A 17082-nucleotide genomic window follows, 5' to 3' on the forward strand; every position below is an offset into this window, starting at 1 on the left:
AAGTTTGCTTCAGTACTCATCCCTCTGTAAAAACTAATCATGCAGGGTTTCTTGGTCTGTCAATTAACAATTAACAATTTTGTTGTGTTTAGAACAGAATCATTGCAAGAATTGCTTAGAATTTCATAATTGAATGACTCTGAAACTTAATCACCATTGTTGTTTACTTTGACTTTTGCCAGCCTGTTAGAAGCTAAGACTGTAGACATTAGATTTAAGTTTTGAAGATTACAAGGCTACCAAAGGTTCCTTAAGTGAGCACCTAAAATAGAGCAATAATCTATGTACCATTTTAGGTTTATCATATTAACGGCAGATTGATAAATGAATTACAGGTCAAGTAATTTATATTTAATATTTCTTAATGCTTTATTCTTTCCTGTAAATGAATCGTACTGAGAATATTGATCAGTTTTGTTGACGCTGATAGTCTTTTTAATGTAGTAGATGCACGTGATTTGTTAGAATTCCAATTTGAGCTTCCTGTCAACTTGTATCATGCTGCACAAGCCTGTATCCACATGATAATGACTATGATTCAGTTTTGACATGTGTGTTTTAAGATTAACTGGCTAGTTCTAGACTGTGCTCCAAATTTTATTTACTGGTTATCACCAATATGCATATAGTACTTGATTTTTTTTGAGTCCAGATGACAACTATTCTAGTCAATGCTGTACTTAATGTTCAATATGTAGTCAGATCCTGGAATTCTGTATTTAGTGAACATCTCAGCAAATTCTTATTCTAATATGTGCACTAACAATTGTATTTGCCGGGTGGGTGTTTTTTATTTTTTGTAGATTACATGCAGCAGACTGGTGGCCAAGCACATCTGTTTTTCTGGATGACAGTGGAAGGATACAGGGTTACAGCACAGCAGCAGCTGGAGGTATTGCAAAGCCGGCAAAAAGACGGAAAGCACCAGACTAATCAAACCAAAGGTCTATTAAGAGCAGCCGCAGTTGGAGTTTATGAGCAATATTTATCAGAGAAGGTAGGAGTAACTTAAATTTGAGTTGTTTAAAATATACTCTTTCTACAAAAAGTTGTCTATTAGTTATGGCTATGTTAATATGAAATGGATTTGATGTAGCCCAGGTTGTTTATGAATTATCATTTAAGCTATTACTGCATGTCTCCTCTCCCCTTACACCAAGCAGCGAGAAAATAATTTTTTAGTTGTTTCTTTAAAAAAAAAAAAGACTTGTGTTGCCAATGACTGTCCTATCAAATGCACTGGATGCATTCTTCAAAAGCTGATTTTCTATTTATAGAGGTGAAACTAAAGAAAATGTGAAGACAAAATAAGGAATAGTAATTAGTAATAAAATAGTAATAGTTCCCTCTGTGTTCTTCTTTCTCCCTTCCCTTCCTTTCTGCCCCCCACACCTGATTAAGAGGAAAAGTTTGCTACAAAATGCAACCCACTGTTTGTGTAAAACTGGGTTAAAGCTGAGTTTTCAACTGAAACAACTTCCTGTGCATCTACAACTGTCCACGTAAATTGCTGAAGTATCACCCTGTTAGGTGTCCTTTGTCAAGCTAAACTTTAATATTTCCAGTAGCCTTGTAATAATGGAGTTTGCATTTCAGTGGAAGCAAACCCTTGTCAACTTCTGTTAACAAAGCATTGTTGTTCTGAATCTGTGTATGCATAAAAACCACCTCTCAACTCACACAAAAGCTTCCTTCAGCAAATTATCCCTCAAATCTGTTGTAGTGTTTCTCTTTCTGCATTATTTCCTTCACTTTGGTTTTTCACCCCAACAGTATGTTGACATGGTCTCCTTTAGACTGTCTGAAGCTTGCTCTGCTGGATTTTCAGCTGAGCGAACACTAGCAAGTCAGAAAACACCTAATCCCAGAGCTATTGCAAAGCCGATAAACCCAGCCTCTCAGCTGTGCTTAATAACTCGAGTGGGCTACACTGGGTCTGGTTCAGTGCTGGCTGCTCCGTCTGGTACAGAAAACTGAGAAAGGACGTGAACTCGGGGCTGTCTAAAGGAGTGCCTAACAGGCAGTAGTTTGAAACTTGTCATACCAAAGGATGACTGGGAAGCTGATGGCTGGTTAGGATGCTATCCCTTTTGGTAGTTGTAATAGGGTCTACATAAAAAAAGTATTGTGATTACCATGCCTGGTAACCTCTGCAGAACTTGACAGAGTTGACAGTTGATTAGTCTTTCCTCAAGTGCTTTTGGTCCTCATCCATTTACTTTCTAACTAGCTTCTTCATTTCTGAGTCTGGATCTTACTACTTGTGAATAAATAACTTGTTTTCGAGCCTGAGTAAATCTAGCTTGGATACTCAAGCTAATGAGCATAATGCTTTAAGGTGACTCTTAGTATTTAATCCTGGAAATTCTGAATTTGAACACGTATTCTTTGCATCTCATTGCAGTTCTTTCTGGCTTCTCTGTGTATTCTAGACAGTTCTGGAGCTAGAAATACCTATCAAGAAGAAACTGAGTTTGCTTGCAGAATTGTGGAATTGTGTGTTGGATTTTATTTGTGAAAACAGAAGCTTTTTTATTTTTATGCTGCAAAAGTTGACTTAGATCTCTATGGCAGGCATCTCCGAGAGTTAATATTGATGACAACTTAGTAGCAAAACTGGCAGAAACACTGAACCATGAGGATCCAACACCCGAAATCTTTGATGACATTCAGAGAAAGGTATACTCTATTCATCCTGTATTTCTGAGGAATTGTTAAGGCTATTAAATTTCACTACAGCCATTGGTCAGGAGGAGAGAACTCCAATATCTGAAATCTCAAACTTGTTTTACCATTTTTCTATTTTGTAAAAATCATATTATAAATTGCTAACTTCTGCTTAGTCATAAGTAGCCTGTGGTTTTAAAAACAATGGATGGAAGGAGTAGGTGTCCAATGTGAAATTAGTCATGAAGCAGAACTAAAATTGTGAGATTATTTTTTTTATGCACCAATCTAAGAAAACGTGCCTGTGTAGAATAATAGCTAAGTGGTACAATATTAGTCTGTTTTGAGGTCTCTTTTTGAAAGCTGGGTGTAAGCATGTTACCAAATTCAGTATTGTACCTCTACCGAGGAGTTAAAATAGCAACATAAATACTGAACACGTATGAAAAATACAAAGTGTTGTCGCTTTCTCTTCAAACAAACTTAACAAAACTCGGATTTTTGACTGTTCCGTTTCAGTGTTTTTCTGCAAGCCTACACAGTGTGGCTCTCAGAAGCAGTACATACCAAAGATAAAACTGTAATTTTCATACTTGCATATGTAGATTTTTGTCACTCTAATATAAGTATTTAAATAGGAATGAGTTAATGATTAGCATTCCATCAGCAAATTACATATCCGATCTAAGAGATTTTTTAAAAATTCAGGTCATTAACTTAATGTTCTCATTTACATTGAAAGTTAGTGATACAAGCTATAAAACTTAAAATCCGTATGTTATACTAGAGACATGCATTTAGGCCTAATGAAAACACCTTGTAAAATTTATATTGCACGAAGTAGGTTACAAGGGCCTTGCATGTGATTTCTTTATACCGAAGAGAGCATGAAATTCTCATGTGTTGTAATAGAAATTGACTTCCTCAGACCTGCATGAAATTTTTTCCCATTCTTATCACATGATAGTACTTGCTATATTTCTTTGTACAAAGTTTTCCGTTAAAAATTCTCACCATTAAAATACGCTAACATGAATATCCTAAACATGTTTGGATTAGTTTCCACTATATATAAATAAGTATGTCTGTTTATATATATGTGTGTGTGTGTGTGTGTGTGTGTGTGTGTTTGTGTGTGTGTATTTTTTAACAGTACTTTGTAGGAATCAATTAGTGAAGATCTATTTTCTTAAGGCTATTTTCTTAAGGCAATTTTCTAGGGGTTTAAAATATCGCACAGTGTCCCTTTTAAAATTCTTATCTACTTAAATTGCCAGTTGGCTTTGTGATAAACCTGGTTTGTGTAACTGGTAAGTAGGTAGTTGTGGGACTGGATATGATGATACTGGAAAAAAGAAGATAGCAATATCGCAGGAAAGCAGTGAGCTGCTTTTGTGGTGGTGTGGCTAAACCTTTGCAATGTAGGGTTTGATTGTAATGGCTGAACTGGAAACTTTCAGAAATGTGATGTAGTATGTGGTCTCCCCTCCCTTCTTTTCCTTGTTCTTACCTCCCTCCTTAAGTGTGTGCAAATCTACATTTATAGTTCATCAACAAAGTAGGGCTCTGAGAAATAAGCTTTGTGAAATGGTAATGGCTAAATATAGTGCAATTGGGATAAAAGGAGAGTAAGGAAACATTTGTACTTAATGTGCTACTTTCCTTGCTATCCATACATATTCTTGCTGGTAAGAATGATATTTTCTGAGACTGATATACTTTTAATGGAAATGTAATGAGAACTAATGGTGTTAAGACAGCCTGCATTGAAATTTCACACAATTGGAGTAGGGTTTAAAGAAAACCCATACACAAGGAATAGAATGCACTGATCTATGTTGATCAAGTAGAATTTATGGAAACTTGTAGGATTAATGAAAAAGTTGGTGAATATTCCTGAGGTTAGTTTTTTTTAATTTCAATAAGGTATACGACTTGATGCTGCGAGACGAAAGATTCTACCCTTCATTCAAACAGAATGTATTGTATGTGCGTATGTTAGCTGAGCTGGATATGCTGAAGGATCCTAGTTTCAGAGGATCAGATGATGGTGAAGGAGGTGAGCTCCTTATCTGTAAGGGGGATTTTTTTTTTTTCCAGACCATTCTTTTTTCTTCTTTAATATGAAAATAAGGATACTGTACATATTCTTTCTGAGAAATCAAATAAAGTTCCTATAGTATCTCTGATTTTTAATATTAGTGTATTCTGTTTGTGCTTTTTTATAAATTGTTTTGAAAATCAAATGCTTTTTTCCCCTATTAAGTTTATCAACTTCATTTTTTTTTTTTTTGTTAAGTCTCAGCACATCTCAGTGTGTGGCTAAAATAAGTATGTGACTCTGTCACTTGCATTTTTTATCAAAATATTGAGGTGCTTCAACTTGCTAGGTGGTTTTAATACATAATGACTCAGCATCTAAACATAGAACTGAAAAGTATGTAGGATGTGTGGGTTTTTAAAGCTCTTTGAAAACCTGAAAACCTAGGAACTCTTTTTTTTCTCTCTCTCTTTTAAGTGATGAATTGAGCTTGCAACTCCAAGATGCTGTTTCTTGGTCATATGTAGAGCTAGGGAGCCTTCACTTCTGGAGTGTTCATTTTGTACATTTTTTCCGATGTATTGCATTCCTTGAAATATCTTCTGTATTTTTTATAGTTTAGCTGCCTTTGTGCTCTTCCCAATAACATAGTGCCTAGAGAGTAATTTTAACATAGCTCCCTTTCTACACACAAATGCAGTTTTTTTTTCTTGAACCTCTTAAGGTACAGTTTTGAATAAATTGAAAGGTATTTCTAGGAATAGAAATAACTAAAAATTGAAGGAGGATTGTGTGCTTTACTACCCTCTAGTGGTATACTTTGTTAATGTCTGAAAAATCATAAGAATTAGAATTGTAAAGATCAGCTTTGATCTTCTCACTTTTATTTCTTTCAATATTCAATTTATTCACTCCACCATAATTTTAGTTTTGAAATGGTCCTCTTGATGGAGCCTCCAATGTCTCTGCAAAACCTAAATTAATATACACAGTATTCAATAACACTTTTTCCATCTGTGTGTTTGTTCTCATATTCTCAAATTTTTACCTAACTACTGTATCTTGTTCTTTTTTGTTGGGTGGTTTTTGCCTCTATAGTTATTGACCAATTTTTGTGAATATAACACTACTAATATTTTCATGTGCTAGTTCTGTTCCATAACTTTTAATTTGTTCACTTGACAATCTTTACTCTTCTAAATTCTTTTTAAAAAATCAAATGGAATTCTGAAAAAATTTGCATGGTTTTACCTAGGTCATGTAGAGGTCAGGTCATTCCCAGCTTCAAATCCCTGTGTGTGTAAATTTAAAAATCATTAACAAATATTGGGTGCAGTCCTGCCACTAAAAGCTACCTAAATAGAATAAAATGTTAATGTACTCTTAAAGTGAATAGGAACAAAAGTAAGTCTATCCCTTATCTGTCAGTCAGGGAGCATGAGCATTCAGTTCATGTTTTCTCTAGAGATAGAATATCAAAAGAATCTGAAGTCTCTGAGATTTAAGCAAACTTCACATGGAAAGGATTAAAAAAGGAATTCAGAGGATGCCTGATGGTATTTTGGAATTTATTGCTGGCATTTGGTGTTTACCAGCTTTTGGTCTGCTGCTAGCAAGCTTAAGTGCAGCATGTACAACGCAAGCTACTATTTGGAGCTATTTTTTGTCTTTGTAGGGTGGAAATAACAGAACTAGTAGTTTCATTTCATTTTGTGAATGCTAATGTGGCTCTTCCCTTCCACATATGTTACAGTGGAGAGGGAAGAGGAGAGTTTATTTCTGTGCTTTTTTAAAATTGTTTTTGTTTTTTGAGGGCTTGTGCAGGAATTTATATACACTGTGTGTGTATCATCTTCCTTGCGGATTTTTGTTTGTTTTCTGTTTTGTTTTGTCTTGTTTTAATTATACTGCCATGCTGGTTTTGATATGTTGAGATTCTAGTATGTGGAAGAAACCAGATCCTTCCAGGGACCTGAACAGGTGTCCTCAATCTATCGAATTCTCTTAAAAGCTGTTTTGCCTTCTGAAGTAGTGTGATGCAGGCTGCCATTGTGTGCATGGTGGATAGGGACACTCATTGTTGTCTTTTAAAACAAATTATTTAGTATTCCTGTGTTAAATTGAATTGTTACTTGTATGATGCTGTTGTATACCTCATATAAGAGCCTCAGGTAATTACAGTAACTTGTTCTTTTGTCCCTGTCTGCTCCTGCACTCTTGTATCTTAGCTTTTTTTTTTTTCCTTATAAATGCTTTTGGGTAGAAGGGCTAGCTGACAACAGTTCTATTGAATAAAATTCCAGTAATATTTTTCATTTTCAAAATTAATAGAAGAACATTTTAATATTCAGGCTGAAGACAGCTTTTTAGATCTGTGTTTTCTAACAAAGATAGTAAACATTTGATCATTCCAAACTCTTTTTTCCCTGCACTTAGTCCCAAAAAGTCAGCAAGTCTAAAATCATTCTTCTCATTAACTGAAGTACAAATCCAATTGAAATCTTAACTGCTAAGCTGTCTCCTTAGCAATTTAATGTGATGATATGATTTTTATTATAAAATAAAAATTAATGCTCTCTGGAGTATTTATTTAATATAGACATATGTAGTTGCACACACTTTCCTTTATATGTTTTTATTGGAAGCTTTAAGTGCTTGGATGCTGCACACACCACTTGTCCAATGCTACGGTTGTCCAATTTTTGATAGTGTTTTGTCTTTGCAGTTTTTTTTTCCTTGTGTGTGGCCTGACTTTGGAGAAAATCTAACTTGTTTTTCCTTTCCCTCTTCCTCACTACTCCCAGAATCCTTTAATGGGTCTCCTACTGGCAGCATAAATCTGGTAAGTGCTTTGTTTTTTGGTTTTTTTTCGCAATAGCAGAGGTGTTCTAAAGTTGTTTGTATTGTGTATGTGTTAGGGAGCTTACTGCATTACAGTTTAATTTCAGATAAAACCTACCTTGCTGTTAAATCAAACTGAAATAAACCTCAGATATCAGTTAATTTAGAAAATAAACCTGTCCTTTTTGCACTTCTACATGTATTTCATGAAATACTTGCACTCTTTTCCTGCAAGAAACTATGCATTCAGCTACAATTAATTAATTTATGCAAAAAATGCTTTCTTATCAATGTTCTTTTTTTAAATAGGCATGAATTTGGGGTTAGGTAGTGATAGGTGAAAAAAATCCTTTGAAATCTCAAAGAATTAAATTCAAATAAACTCTAAATTGAGTCTTTTAATAGCATTTTTGTATTTTTTCAAGATAGCACTTCATTGGGAAACATACAAAAAATCTGGGTTTATCTATTCAAAGTATGAATATTCATTTTATAACCATATCGCTTTCAAATTCACATTTTGGTGTACATTTTTTAAGCAGTTTTTGACTACGTAAGTTTGTCGGAACCCTTTCTTTATTACATACATGGATCTAAAAATTTGATAACATGCCTTTACACATACTGCATGGTTTTGTAACTATGAAACTAGTTGTATACTTTTCACTTGTCGTCTTTCAAATGGTTTGTCCCTCATAGATTTTATTAGGTTTGGAATGTTTCAAACTGAAAATCAAATTATTCTCATCGGAGAGTTACAATTGAACCCTGCTTCTCTTGTGGCTCCATTTAATACAGTTTTAAGAAAAAAGAGAATTCTTTTAAGTCTTGTAGCTTTAGAAAGGTATGAGACCTACATGCAATTTCCTGACTTATGTGCTTCATAAACAATTCTAATTCATTCTGGGAGGATTCTGTAGCTCCTTTGGAGCTCCAGTGCATTAATTAGATCACCTTGCTCTACATGCAGAGGAATAAAATTTGTTTTGTAAAGGAATTCATTTAACATAAATGTAAACATGCTCTTGTGGGGACTTTTTTTTTTTTTGAGAGCTAGGATGTTTTACTATATTGTTTTCTATTGTTTACATTTTAGAATATGAAGAAAAGGGGTAAATGTTCAACCAATGCAATTTGTACAAAATCCTTTTAGATTATGCAGAAGAAAAGCTTACTTTAGCCAGTTTCTTTTATATATTTACGTAAAGCAATGATAACATTTCACGAAAGAGCTTTTTAAAATTGACTAAGCTTTTAAAAAAGATATTTCAAGTTTTTCTTTAAAGAATTCTGGCATATCAAAGTATTTTATGGGTAGGGATTCACCTTTGCTGTAGCTCATTTGGTTAGTTTTTATCTACTGCTTAATTTCATGTGGCCTTTCCAAACTAAGCTAGAAAGTCTTAAAGCCTTTATGAAACACTGTTGCATTACAGACCGGTATTTGCACAGGACACTTCAAAGTCTTATTTTTGTTCTGAAAAGTGTATTTCTAGAATACTGCATTTATTATTTTTGTAGAGAGTGAAGGACACTTTAGCAGAAATGTATATTAAAGGTCTGTTTATGCAGAAGAACCTTTGCTTTCTGTAGTCTGTATTGTTCAGGGTTTTCAGTGCTTTTACAGGTGTTTGAATATTGGCAGATTAGTTTTTCCTGGCAGAATTCCATGTCAAGAATAAATGTCTGTACTAATAGTATAACTCCCAGTTACATAAAGTAAAATAGACCATGGAAAAGGTTACTTCAGAAGTCAGCAAATTTCTGTACTTCTAACTAATGACAATGTATTAAATAAGATGGGGTTGTGGTGTGATACTTTTGCTTTGTAATTAACTTGCATTCCAGGGAATATACCTCGTGTTTAGCGATATCAGGCATTTAAAAAATGTTTTGTTAGCTGTTTAAGTCTCAACTATTTAATTTATTTGTATTAATTGTTGCTCTATAGTGCCTTGCCACAATAGTTGAGTATTTGCTGAAGTTTACCTTTTAAAATACATCTCCTGCAGTTTATACTTTTATTTTAAGATTAATTGGAAGAGAGGCTCAAAACTATGTTTGAAAATTCATGTATGAGAATTTATTTTACAAAAGCAATTTCTTAATTTCTGCCTTTGATTTGATACATTTATCTGCTATATTAAGCAAGTAGGGCACCTTTTCTGGGGTATAAAACCATTGTGGAATAGATTCTTGCAGATTTCATCTAAATGGATCCATTAGGTGAGCTTCATTTGTGGTCTTTGCATTGAGCAAAGAGAGGTAGTTGTGCAGATATTACATATTCCAGACCTTGAAAGCAGAAAAAGTGGCTGGGTTCAGCTTCTGAAGGTCATTAATAAATACTAGCTTGATTTCCCTCACACACCCACATTTGCATTTCAGGAGAAACTCAGCTGACAGTGTGGCAATAAAGAGCAGCAGACAACAGTAAACAATGACCCCTTTTAAAAAGTTTGACAATAGTACAGAGTCATTACTTCATAGCAAGCGAAAGGGTTAGAGCAGTCGATTGTTACTTATCTTCTATAATATCTCTTACTGCTAATCAAATCCTAGCACTCTCTTAAAGGGTATCAAGGCCTTACCCAAGCTACTGCAAGTTGCTGCCATTCATCAGTCTCAAATGTTACACTGCTCCTTAACAGGAACAGCACACCATACAGGTTATTGCTGTCCAAGGGAGGCTTACAAAAGAATGGACTAGGTTAGAGAAACGGTCTAGTCCTGTATCCAACAACAGCCAAAAGCAGATGACTCATGAAGATTGTAAGAGCAGTCCACTCAGTGATACTTCCCCAGAACACACTCGAGCCTCCAGTAACTTACAGATCTAGGACTTCTTGAGGTAAAGATGCCTGTCCTTAAAATATTTATTCATCTGTTCTCCCACTGAGCCTTTGTAAATTTCTAGCATCATAATATCCAGTAGTAAAAGAGATTTCTCAAATAGGTGGCTTCTACCTTTTTTTCTATCTGAGACTTTCATACTAGTAAGTCTACAAGCTTAGTCATAAGATGTGAGGGGGACTGCTTATATCTGTACACATCAAAGCATAATTAGTGTGTTCAGAACTTTTTAACTGTGCCACTTCTTCAAGGTTTAGATTTTATAACAGAAACGTTCCTCCCCATGCATTTTGTGATAGAAATTTAGCTTAGGGATCAGAGGTCAGCTGAAAACGTGGTGATGGAGGCAGAAAAGAACAATTTCCTTTAGAGAGGAAATTGCTCCTTTTAGAGTGGAGTCCTATGGTGAAGATGAAAAAAAATCAGGTGGGAAAGGGACGAGCAAAGTCCTTAAATTTATATTTTCAAGTCCAGCATGTTGCGATCACACAAGGTTGGATTATTTTTAAGGAAATACGGAAGTGTGTAGAAACTTTATTGATACATTTTGAGAAGTTGGGTATGGCTATGGCACTGCTACCTAAATGGTTGCACTGCATGTAACTTCCGGTGACACTTCAGTGTTAAAGTGGCTTGGTTAAACTGCGGTATCAGACTACTGTGAAAGATACATGGGTAGTCGCATATTCATTCAGAGTGCATATCTTTGAGAATTTCTGAGTAAGATCCCTGGAGGAGTCAAGATCCCAAGTCCTTAGTTGTCTTAAGTGTGTTCCATCTTTGGCCCCTTTAAACCCAGTAATTTAATATTAGGTGTGTCTGTGTCCAAAGGCCTATCCAAGTTTCTCATCCAACGATTTTGCACAGCAAGATTATGCTAAATGTTAATAGACAGATGTACTAATTTTAAATAATAGAAAAGATTCTTTAAAAAGAGAGAAATCCATTAAGCAGGTCCCAGATAATTACTGAATAAGGAGATAGGGCATCAGCCTAGCTGAAAATGTACCTCCTCATTTGTTATAAGGGAAAACATTTGTGAGGAAAGTGCTTGTTGTTTTTTTACACACAGCAGAGTTGTTCGATTTTTGCTGCACCATAACTTGTTCAATGTTTTAAGTCGCTTGGAAGAAAATAGAATAGTATAAAGATATAATCAAAAGATCTAAATATTGTAAAACATGTATCTTCATAGCTATATTATATATTTATTTGATGCTCAGTAAAAAACTAGATATAGCTGTACTTTTGCGATTAGAATTGACAATGACAAATACGCCACTGATCAACTGTGAAGAAACTGTGGGAAAAATAAGGTGCCCTACCATTTGTGTAATAAGGTTTTAGTAGCCAGATAATAATACTTATTTAATTGTTACAGTGCATTAAGCTATTCTATTCGTATTGTGAACTGGGAGTTTGAAAATGAAATAGATCTCTTGGTAGTGTCTATGATCGTATTCTCTTTCGCCTGTCCTTACTTCTCTGCTTTCTCCCCCACCCTGCAGTCCTTAGATGACCTCTCAAATGTCACTTCGGATGAGACAGTTCAACTCCATGCATACATCTCAGATACTGGTAAGTGAATCTGCTATGATGGTTGCTTGCTGCTTTTCAGCCTTTTTTTTTTTTTTTTTTTTTTTTTTAATATACTACCGGCCCTTTAAATTCTCTCATTTTGTTTTAAAACTTCATATAACATTTGAATTCATATTTCCCATTAAGTCCTTGTAATGAAAATCCTTACAGAATTGCTGTTACAGTTGTAGACTGTATTTCTGTACTTCAATGTAATTTAATTTTTGCTGCATACATTACTTGTAATTATTTTTCCAATCTAATTCTTGAATGTTTACTTCTCTTGCTATAGTATCTTCCCTTATCTTCTTGTGCTTCCTCATTGACGTAGCTTCATTTGAGGTAGTTACTTCAACTTGAAGTAGTTACAGTGGTGGCATTTTTAGATATTTTTGAAAAATTCTGACTAGTAATAAGTTAAAATTTTTATTTGCATGGGAGCAGATATCATTTGCAAATGGCCTAGATGGGCAGGATTCCACTAGGGTAACTAAATTGTGAACAGGTCTTTTGATACACGTTTTGTAGAGTTCACTATGCAACAGACTTTTTTGAAATTATGTGTTCATATAGCAGAGATGTGTTATGAGCAAGAATTCAGCTACTTGACACTTTAACTCTGCTATTTTAACCCAGTATGAAAGAGCATGTACAATCCAATAGTCTTTATGTAATCAGTTCTCAGCCCTCTTCTATCTAAATTTGCTATTCTGAGAAGTGAAAAAATCCAAAAAAAGTTAAGTTTCAAAAGTTAAAATTCAAAGTTAAGATTCAAAATTTTGCTTTTTTATTTAAAATGATTCATGAGATGCTTATTTTCTGAATGAAACTTAGGAGTTGGATTGTTTTGGTCTTTCTAATGAAAAAAGTAAACTTAAAACTACACAAATAATGTCTAATGTATTATTTTGATGGCAGCACGTACTGATAACTGTCAGCTTGATTCTGTCTGTCTGTAATACCCCAGCTGAGTGAAAGGATACTTAAAGGCTTAAACTGAAAGATAGGATTAAACTGGATATCTCCTCTTTGTCTTCACCTCATGCTTGAATGAGAAATAAAAGTCCCTGCCTTGTGGATGCTGTGGACAGTCTCTCATCTGTGTGCAGGATCCTTTCCTCTGCCTGTTTAATATCCTTTAATATGCTGGTGGGGGGTATACCAGACCTTCTTCATCATCTTTGAGGATTCACCTTGCTTTGTTTTGCAAAATGAGTGCTTATTAGGAGGCTGTTAAGTAATTACATGTTACATGTTAGGAGCCTGTTAGGGGGCTGCTGCTTTCTTTTTCTGCCACTTGTGTCCTGAGGTAGTACTCCTGAAGGTGCAATTCAACAGTGTCTCTGGCTTGTGGTCTGGGGGCAGCATGGCAGAATGGTCAGCATGAGATTACAGGATGGGGCTTGCTCAGAAGCGCCTGTGGCTGCGAAGGCTTCCACGTTCAGTTCTCTGGATGGTCCTTTGGCAGCATCCTGACTGCCTGCTCTTTTCTCTTGGGGTTCACCATTCATCATTCTTCATCTAGAGGGTAGATGCCAAAAGAAAGGGTGGTGAAATGCCTTTACTAATGTGCACGTTGCTAGTGAGTAATTCTTACATTATCAGCAATTGCTCTTCTCCTAAAGGTGCTTACTGGCTGCTTATGCCTCATTCAGCCCTCTACTTCAGAGAAGTCAATAGTGGAAGGACAGCACAGCTTAGAGCTATGATTTAAGAAAAGTGCATTCTATAGAGCACCAGTGCATTGAGGAGTTTGCAAAATGTAATGAAAAAGGATTTTTGACTTGCTACTGAAATACTGTGTTACTTGGTGTTGGTTCCATACTTAAAGATACACCGTGTTGCCAATTTAAATGTGTATACACAATTTAAACTGTATACACAGTTAGTTCTAGGCTATTCTGCAGACTAAATGGAAATTTTTGAAAAATAATTCTGTCCTGGGGATGGGAGGAAAGTGCAAGAGAAAATTAAAACGTGCAATGGAGAACAAAGGTACTTGTTTCTATTCAAGATAGCTATCTCTGTTTTTTTAATCTATCAACTGACTCCATAAATGCATGTGCATGCATATATATCTATATATATATGCATATATCTGTATATATATATATATATACACACAAATGTAATTTCTGTTGACTTACAGAAACAGTGTCAGGCTTACTTTTGTTATTGTTGATAACAAACTACTGAAGTTAATAACAAAACTGCTTACAATGTTCTGCTTGTTAGCACAGTCTTTTGCATTTAAAGGTTACTTCGGTAGATTTTTTCACAGTACAAGTAGAAAATACTTTGACTGCTGGCTGTAGAATTTCATCTGGTTTTAAAGTTGTTTTTCACCCATATCTTGAGTTCATTAGTCTAAAATTATTTTTAATAAAATCTATTCACTGTTCTTAAAAATTGAAATGTTTTCTATTCTTTGTCTGTGGTTAGCATGTCAGTGAAACTTGTCTAACATTTAGGCTGCTTAATCTCTGTAGATTAAACCTAAGTTTCCATAGTAAGTTTCTGGATGGTACCACTTACAAAGTGCTTTGGATAAAGGGATGGCTTACTCTTCTGCTTACATGTCCATTTTTGTCTCGAGTCTGTCATTTCAGACATTTCTTCACTTCACATTTGTGTCCTTTCGTCTTCCTTTCTTCTGTTTGTTCCCTTTTTATTTTTGTTTTTAAACTACTAGTCTATGCTGACTATGACCCATATGCTGTGGCAGGAGTATGTAATGACCATGGCAAGACATACGCGCTGTATGCTATCACGGTCCATCGGCGAAATGCAAGCAGTGAAGAGACATGGAAGACATACCGGCGCTACAGTGACTTCCATGACTTTCACATGAGGATCACTGAACAGGTAACTCATCACGCAGAAACTTTTTAAGGTTTCTTTGAAAGGTATTTATTTCTGTGTGATAGTATGGCACGAGAACTGCTTTCTCAAAGTGAATTGAGATGCAGAGTTGTAGTACTACATTATTTTGCATTAAATTGGATTTGTTCCATTATTTATATCACGTTATTTGTACTGAGCAGTTTACAGGTGCACCTCTGTGTAGTTTAGTAACTGGTGCCTATATAATTGCTCTCATAAAAGTAAGTGGAACTTGAAAGGGATTTGTTTGTTTGTTTGTTTTCCCTTTGCTTAACTTTATTTAAATATATATGTTCAGATGGAAGTACTGTTTGTCTGGAACAGTGGCATAGTTCATTTGTGGTATTTGTCACAGAGATTAAGAAATAAAAACTGAGCTTGGGAAATAGGCATTTAGGTTTTAAGTGAAATGTTAAGGATCGGTGGACTCTTAGAAGGGACAGCTGTTAGCAGTTCTGTGTACTGCTAGACAATCCATCCTTTATTGCTCTGCTTGTATTCTCAGACTCTTAACCCCCATAAAATGAAAGAAGAAAAAATAGAGAGACTAGTAATTCACCAGCTGGTATAAAGTAGGACCTGCTGACATGAATAAGTGTCAGTAATGCATTGCTTTTAGAAGAAAAGAGTAAAATGCTTTTAAACCAAGTCTTCGCAGCATTTAGATTGACCGCATAAACCTTTTAACTAGTCAGAAGTGTTGGATTGTAGCCCTAAATTCTGTGCAGGTAGGTTAGCCCTGTAAAGTCAAAACAATAGTAAAAACGGAAATAGCATTATTAAAAAGCAATCATTGTATTGAATATTTGTTTAATTATAAACAAAAACTGACTTTTATTTGAATTTCAGATTAATTTACAGTGTGCTGTCAATAAATTTGAAATATGACCTTTTTGCATTTCTCTTGAAATTGATTCTTCTTCTAAATTAATCCACGGATTTGAAGAATCCCTGATCTGTTGAAACAGGCGTGGGTTCCCTGATCTTATAATGAGTTCATGTTATGCTAATATGGGGCAGTCATTTAAAAGTGACTACAACTACCTGACTGGAGGGAAAAAAGTGGCAGGAGCAGCACATTTCAAAACAAGAAAGCTCAGAATTTTTTCATTGCTAAATCCAGTTTCCTTGAACTGAATTTACTGGGAAAAAAAATCTTTCTAGGACATTAAGATATCAAAAAGTAAAGAAATTCTTTTAGTTCTTTGTAGTAGCTCAGAAACTCCAACAATTTTGCTTTGGTTTGACAATAAAACTGACATTCCTGTTGAGTTTCTAGGTACAGGAACATCACTGGTGCACTGAATATCTCTCTTCTTTTTGAATGTATGTCCTAGATGTTTTTCTAATTTGACTTCTTAAGAGTAAAGGTTACAGTCTTTTATTTAAACTTAATAGGAAGGGTAGAGATTATTGTTCATGTTTCTCCAAGAAAATAGTACTTGGTCCAAAACAGAATTGAAGTTACCTGTGCATATTATCTGTAAGGGCTTTTTTTCTTTAAATTACTGTGTAGGTTCACATCCAATTTTTTAGTTAGTAATTTAATAAATATCATTTGAAGCTTATATTTGTATTTAAAATAGAGGTTGTTCTTTGCATACATTGCTTCTATTTAGATACAAATATCCCAATAAAACCTAGATTCACTCTTCAACTTTTTTTCCTGCATGACATACATCCAAGGGAATGGGATTGGTAAAGTTGGAAAGTTACTCTTTGCCTCCTCCAGCAGGCCATACTGTATACAGAGTTTAATAATGTCTTCACAAAATGACACTCTGCAGGGACTAAAATGGAGTCAACCACTCGTTTAATGTAATTTAAATGCAATTTTGTAGTCTCCTGTGGAGAGAAGAGTATACCGCCTTTTTCCAAGTTGGTTCTTTAAGCCCAGATACTGTAACTTTTTTCTTTCCCCCCCCTAAAGAATCTTACTTATTATTTAGGGGAAGTCTGGATTTTGTACTAGAATATAATCCTGATACTTCAAGTTTTATTCTTGCCACTTTTATTTCTGTGGGTCATAGCAGAAAGGTTATGTCCTTCTTCAAAGTGTTAGGGACTCTTCTTTCTCCTCTGCTTCACTGGAACACCTTTGCAGTGTGTGGAACTATGGAACAGCAGAAGACACTTCAACGGTGCTAGTCACTGTCTTTACCTGAAGCAAAGGCACAGGTAATGGCATATCAAGCATGGTGTGATAGCCTGTGAGTAAA

General features: G+C 35.0%; 1 protein-coding gene across 4 annotated transcripts in view; it reads left to right on the forward strand.

The window, feature by feature from the left end:
• Nucleotides 1–17082, forward strand: part of SNX13 (sorting nexin 13) — an 83756-nt gene that overhangs the window by 48212 nt on the left and 18462 nt on the right. For 3 of the 4 annotated variants that reach the window (XM_064506336.1, XM_026105028.2, XM_026105031.2), the window contains 6 exons: nucleotides 804–997; nucleotides 2575–2679; nucleotides 4594–4726; nucleotides 7513–7550; nucleotides 11911–11980; nucleotides 14673–14845. In XM_064506336.1, coding sequence (XP_064362406.1) covers nucleotides 804–997; nucleotides 2575–2679; nucleotides 4594–4726; nucleotides 7513–7550; nucleotides 11911–11980; nucleotides 14673–14845 — 713 coding nt within the window. The remainder of the gene's footprint in view (nucleotides 1–803; nucleotides 998–2574; nucleotides 2680–4593; nucleotides 4727–7512; nucleotides 7551–11910; nucleotides 11981–14672; nucleotides 14846–17082) is intronic. The other variant, XM_064506337.1, reaches the window with a different exon arrangement.

Source organism: Dromaius novaehollandiae, chromosome 2 (genome assembly GCF_036370855.1).
Source record: "Dromaius novaehollandiae isolate bDroNov1 chromosome 2, bDroNov1.hap1, whole genome shotgun sequence".
NCBI classification, from domain to species: domain Eukaryota; kingdom Metazoa; phylum Chordata; class Aves; order Casuariiformes; family Dromaiidae; genus Dromaius; species Dromaius novaehollandiae.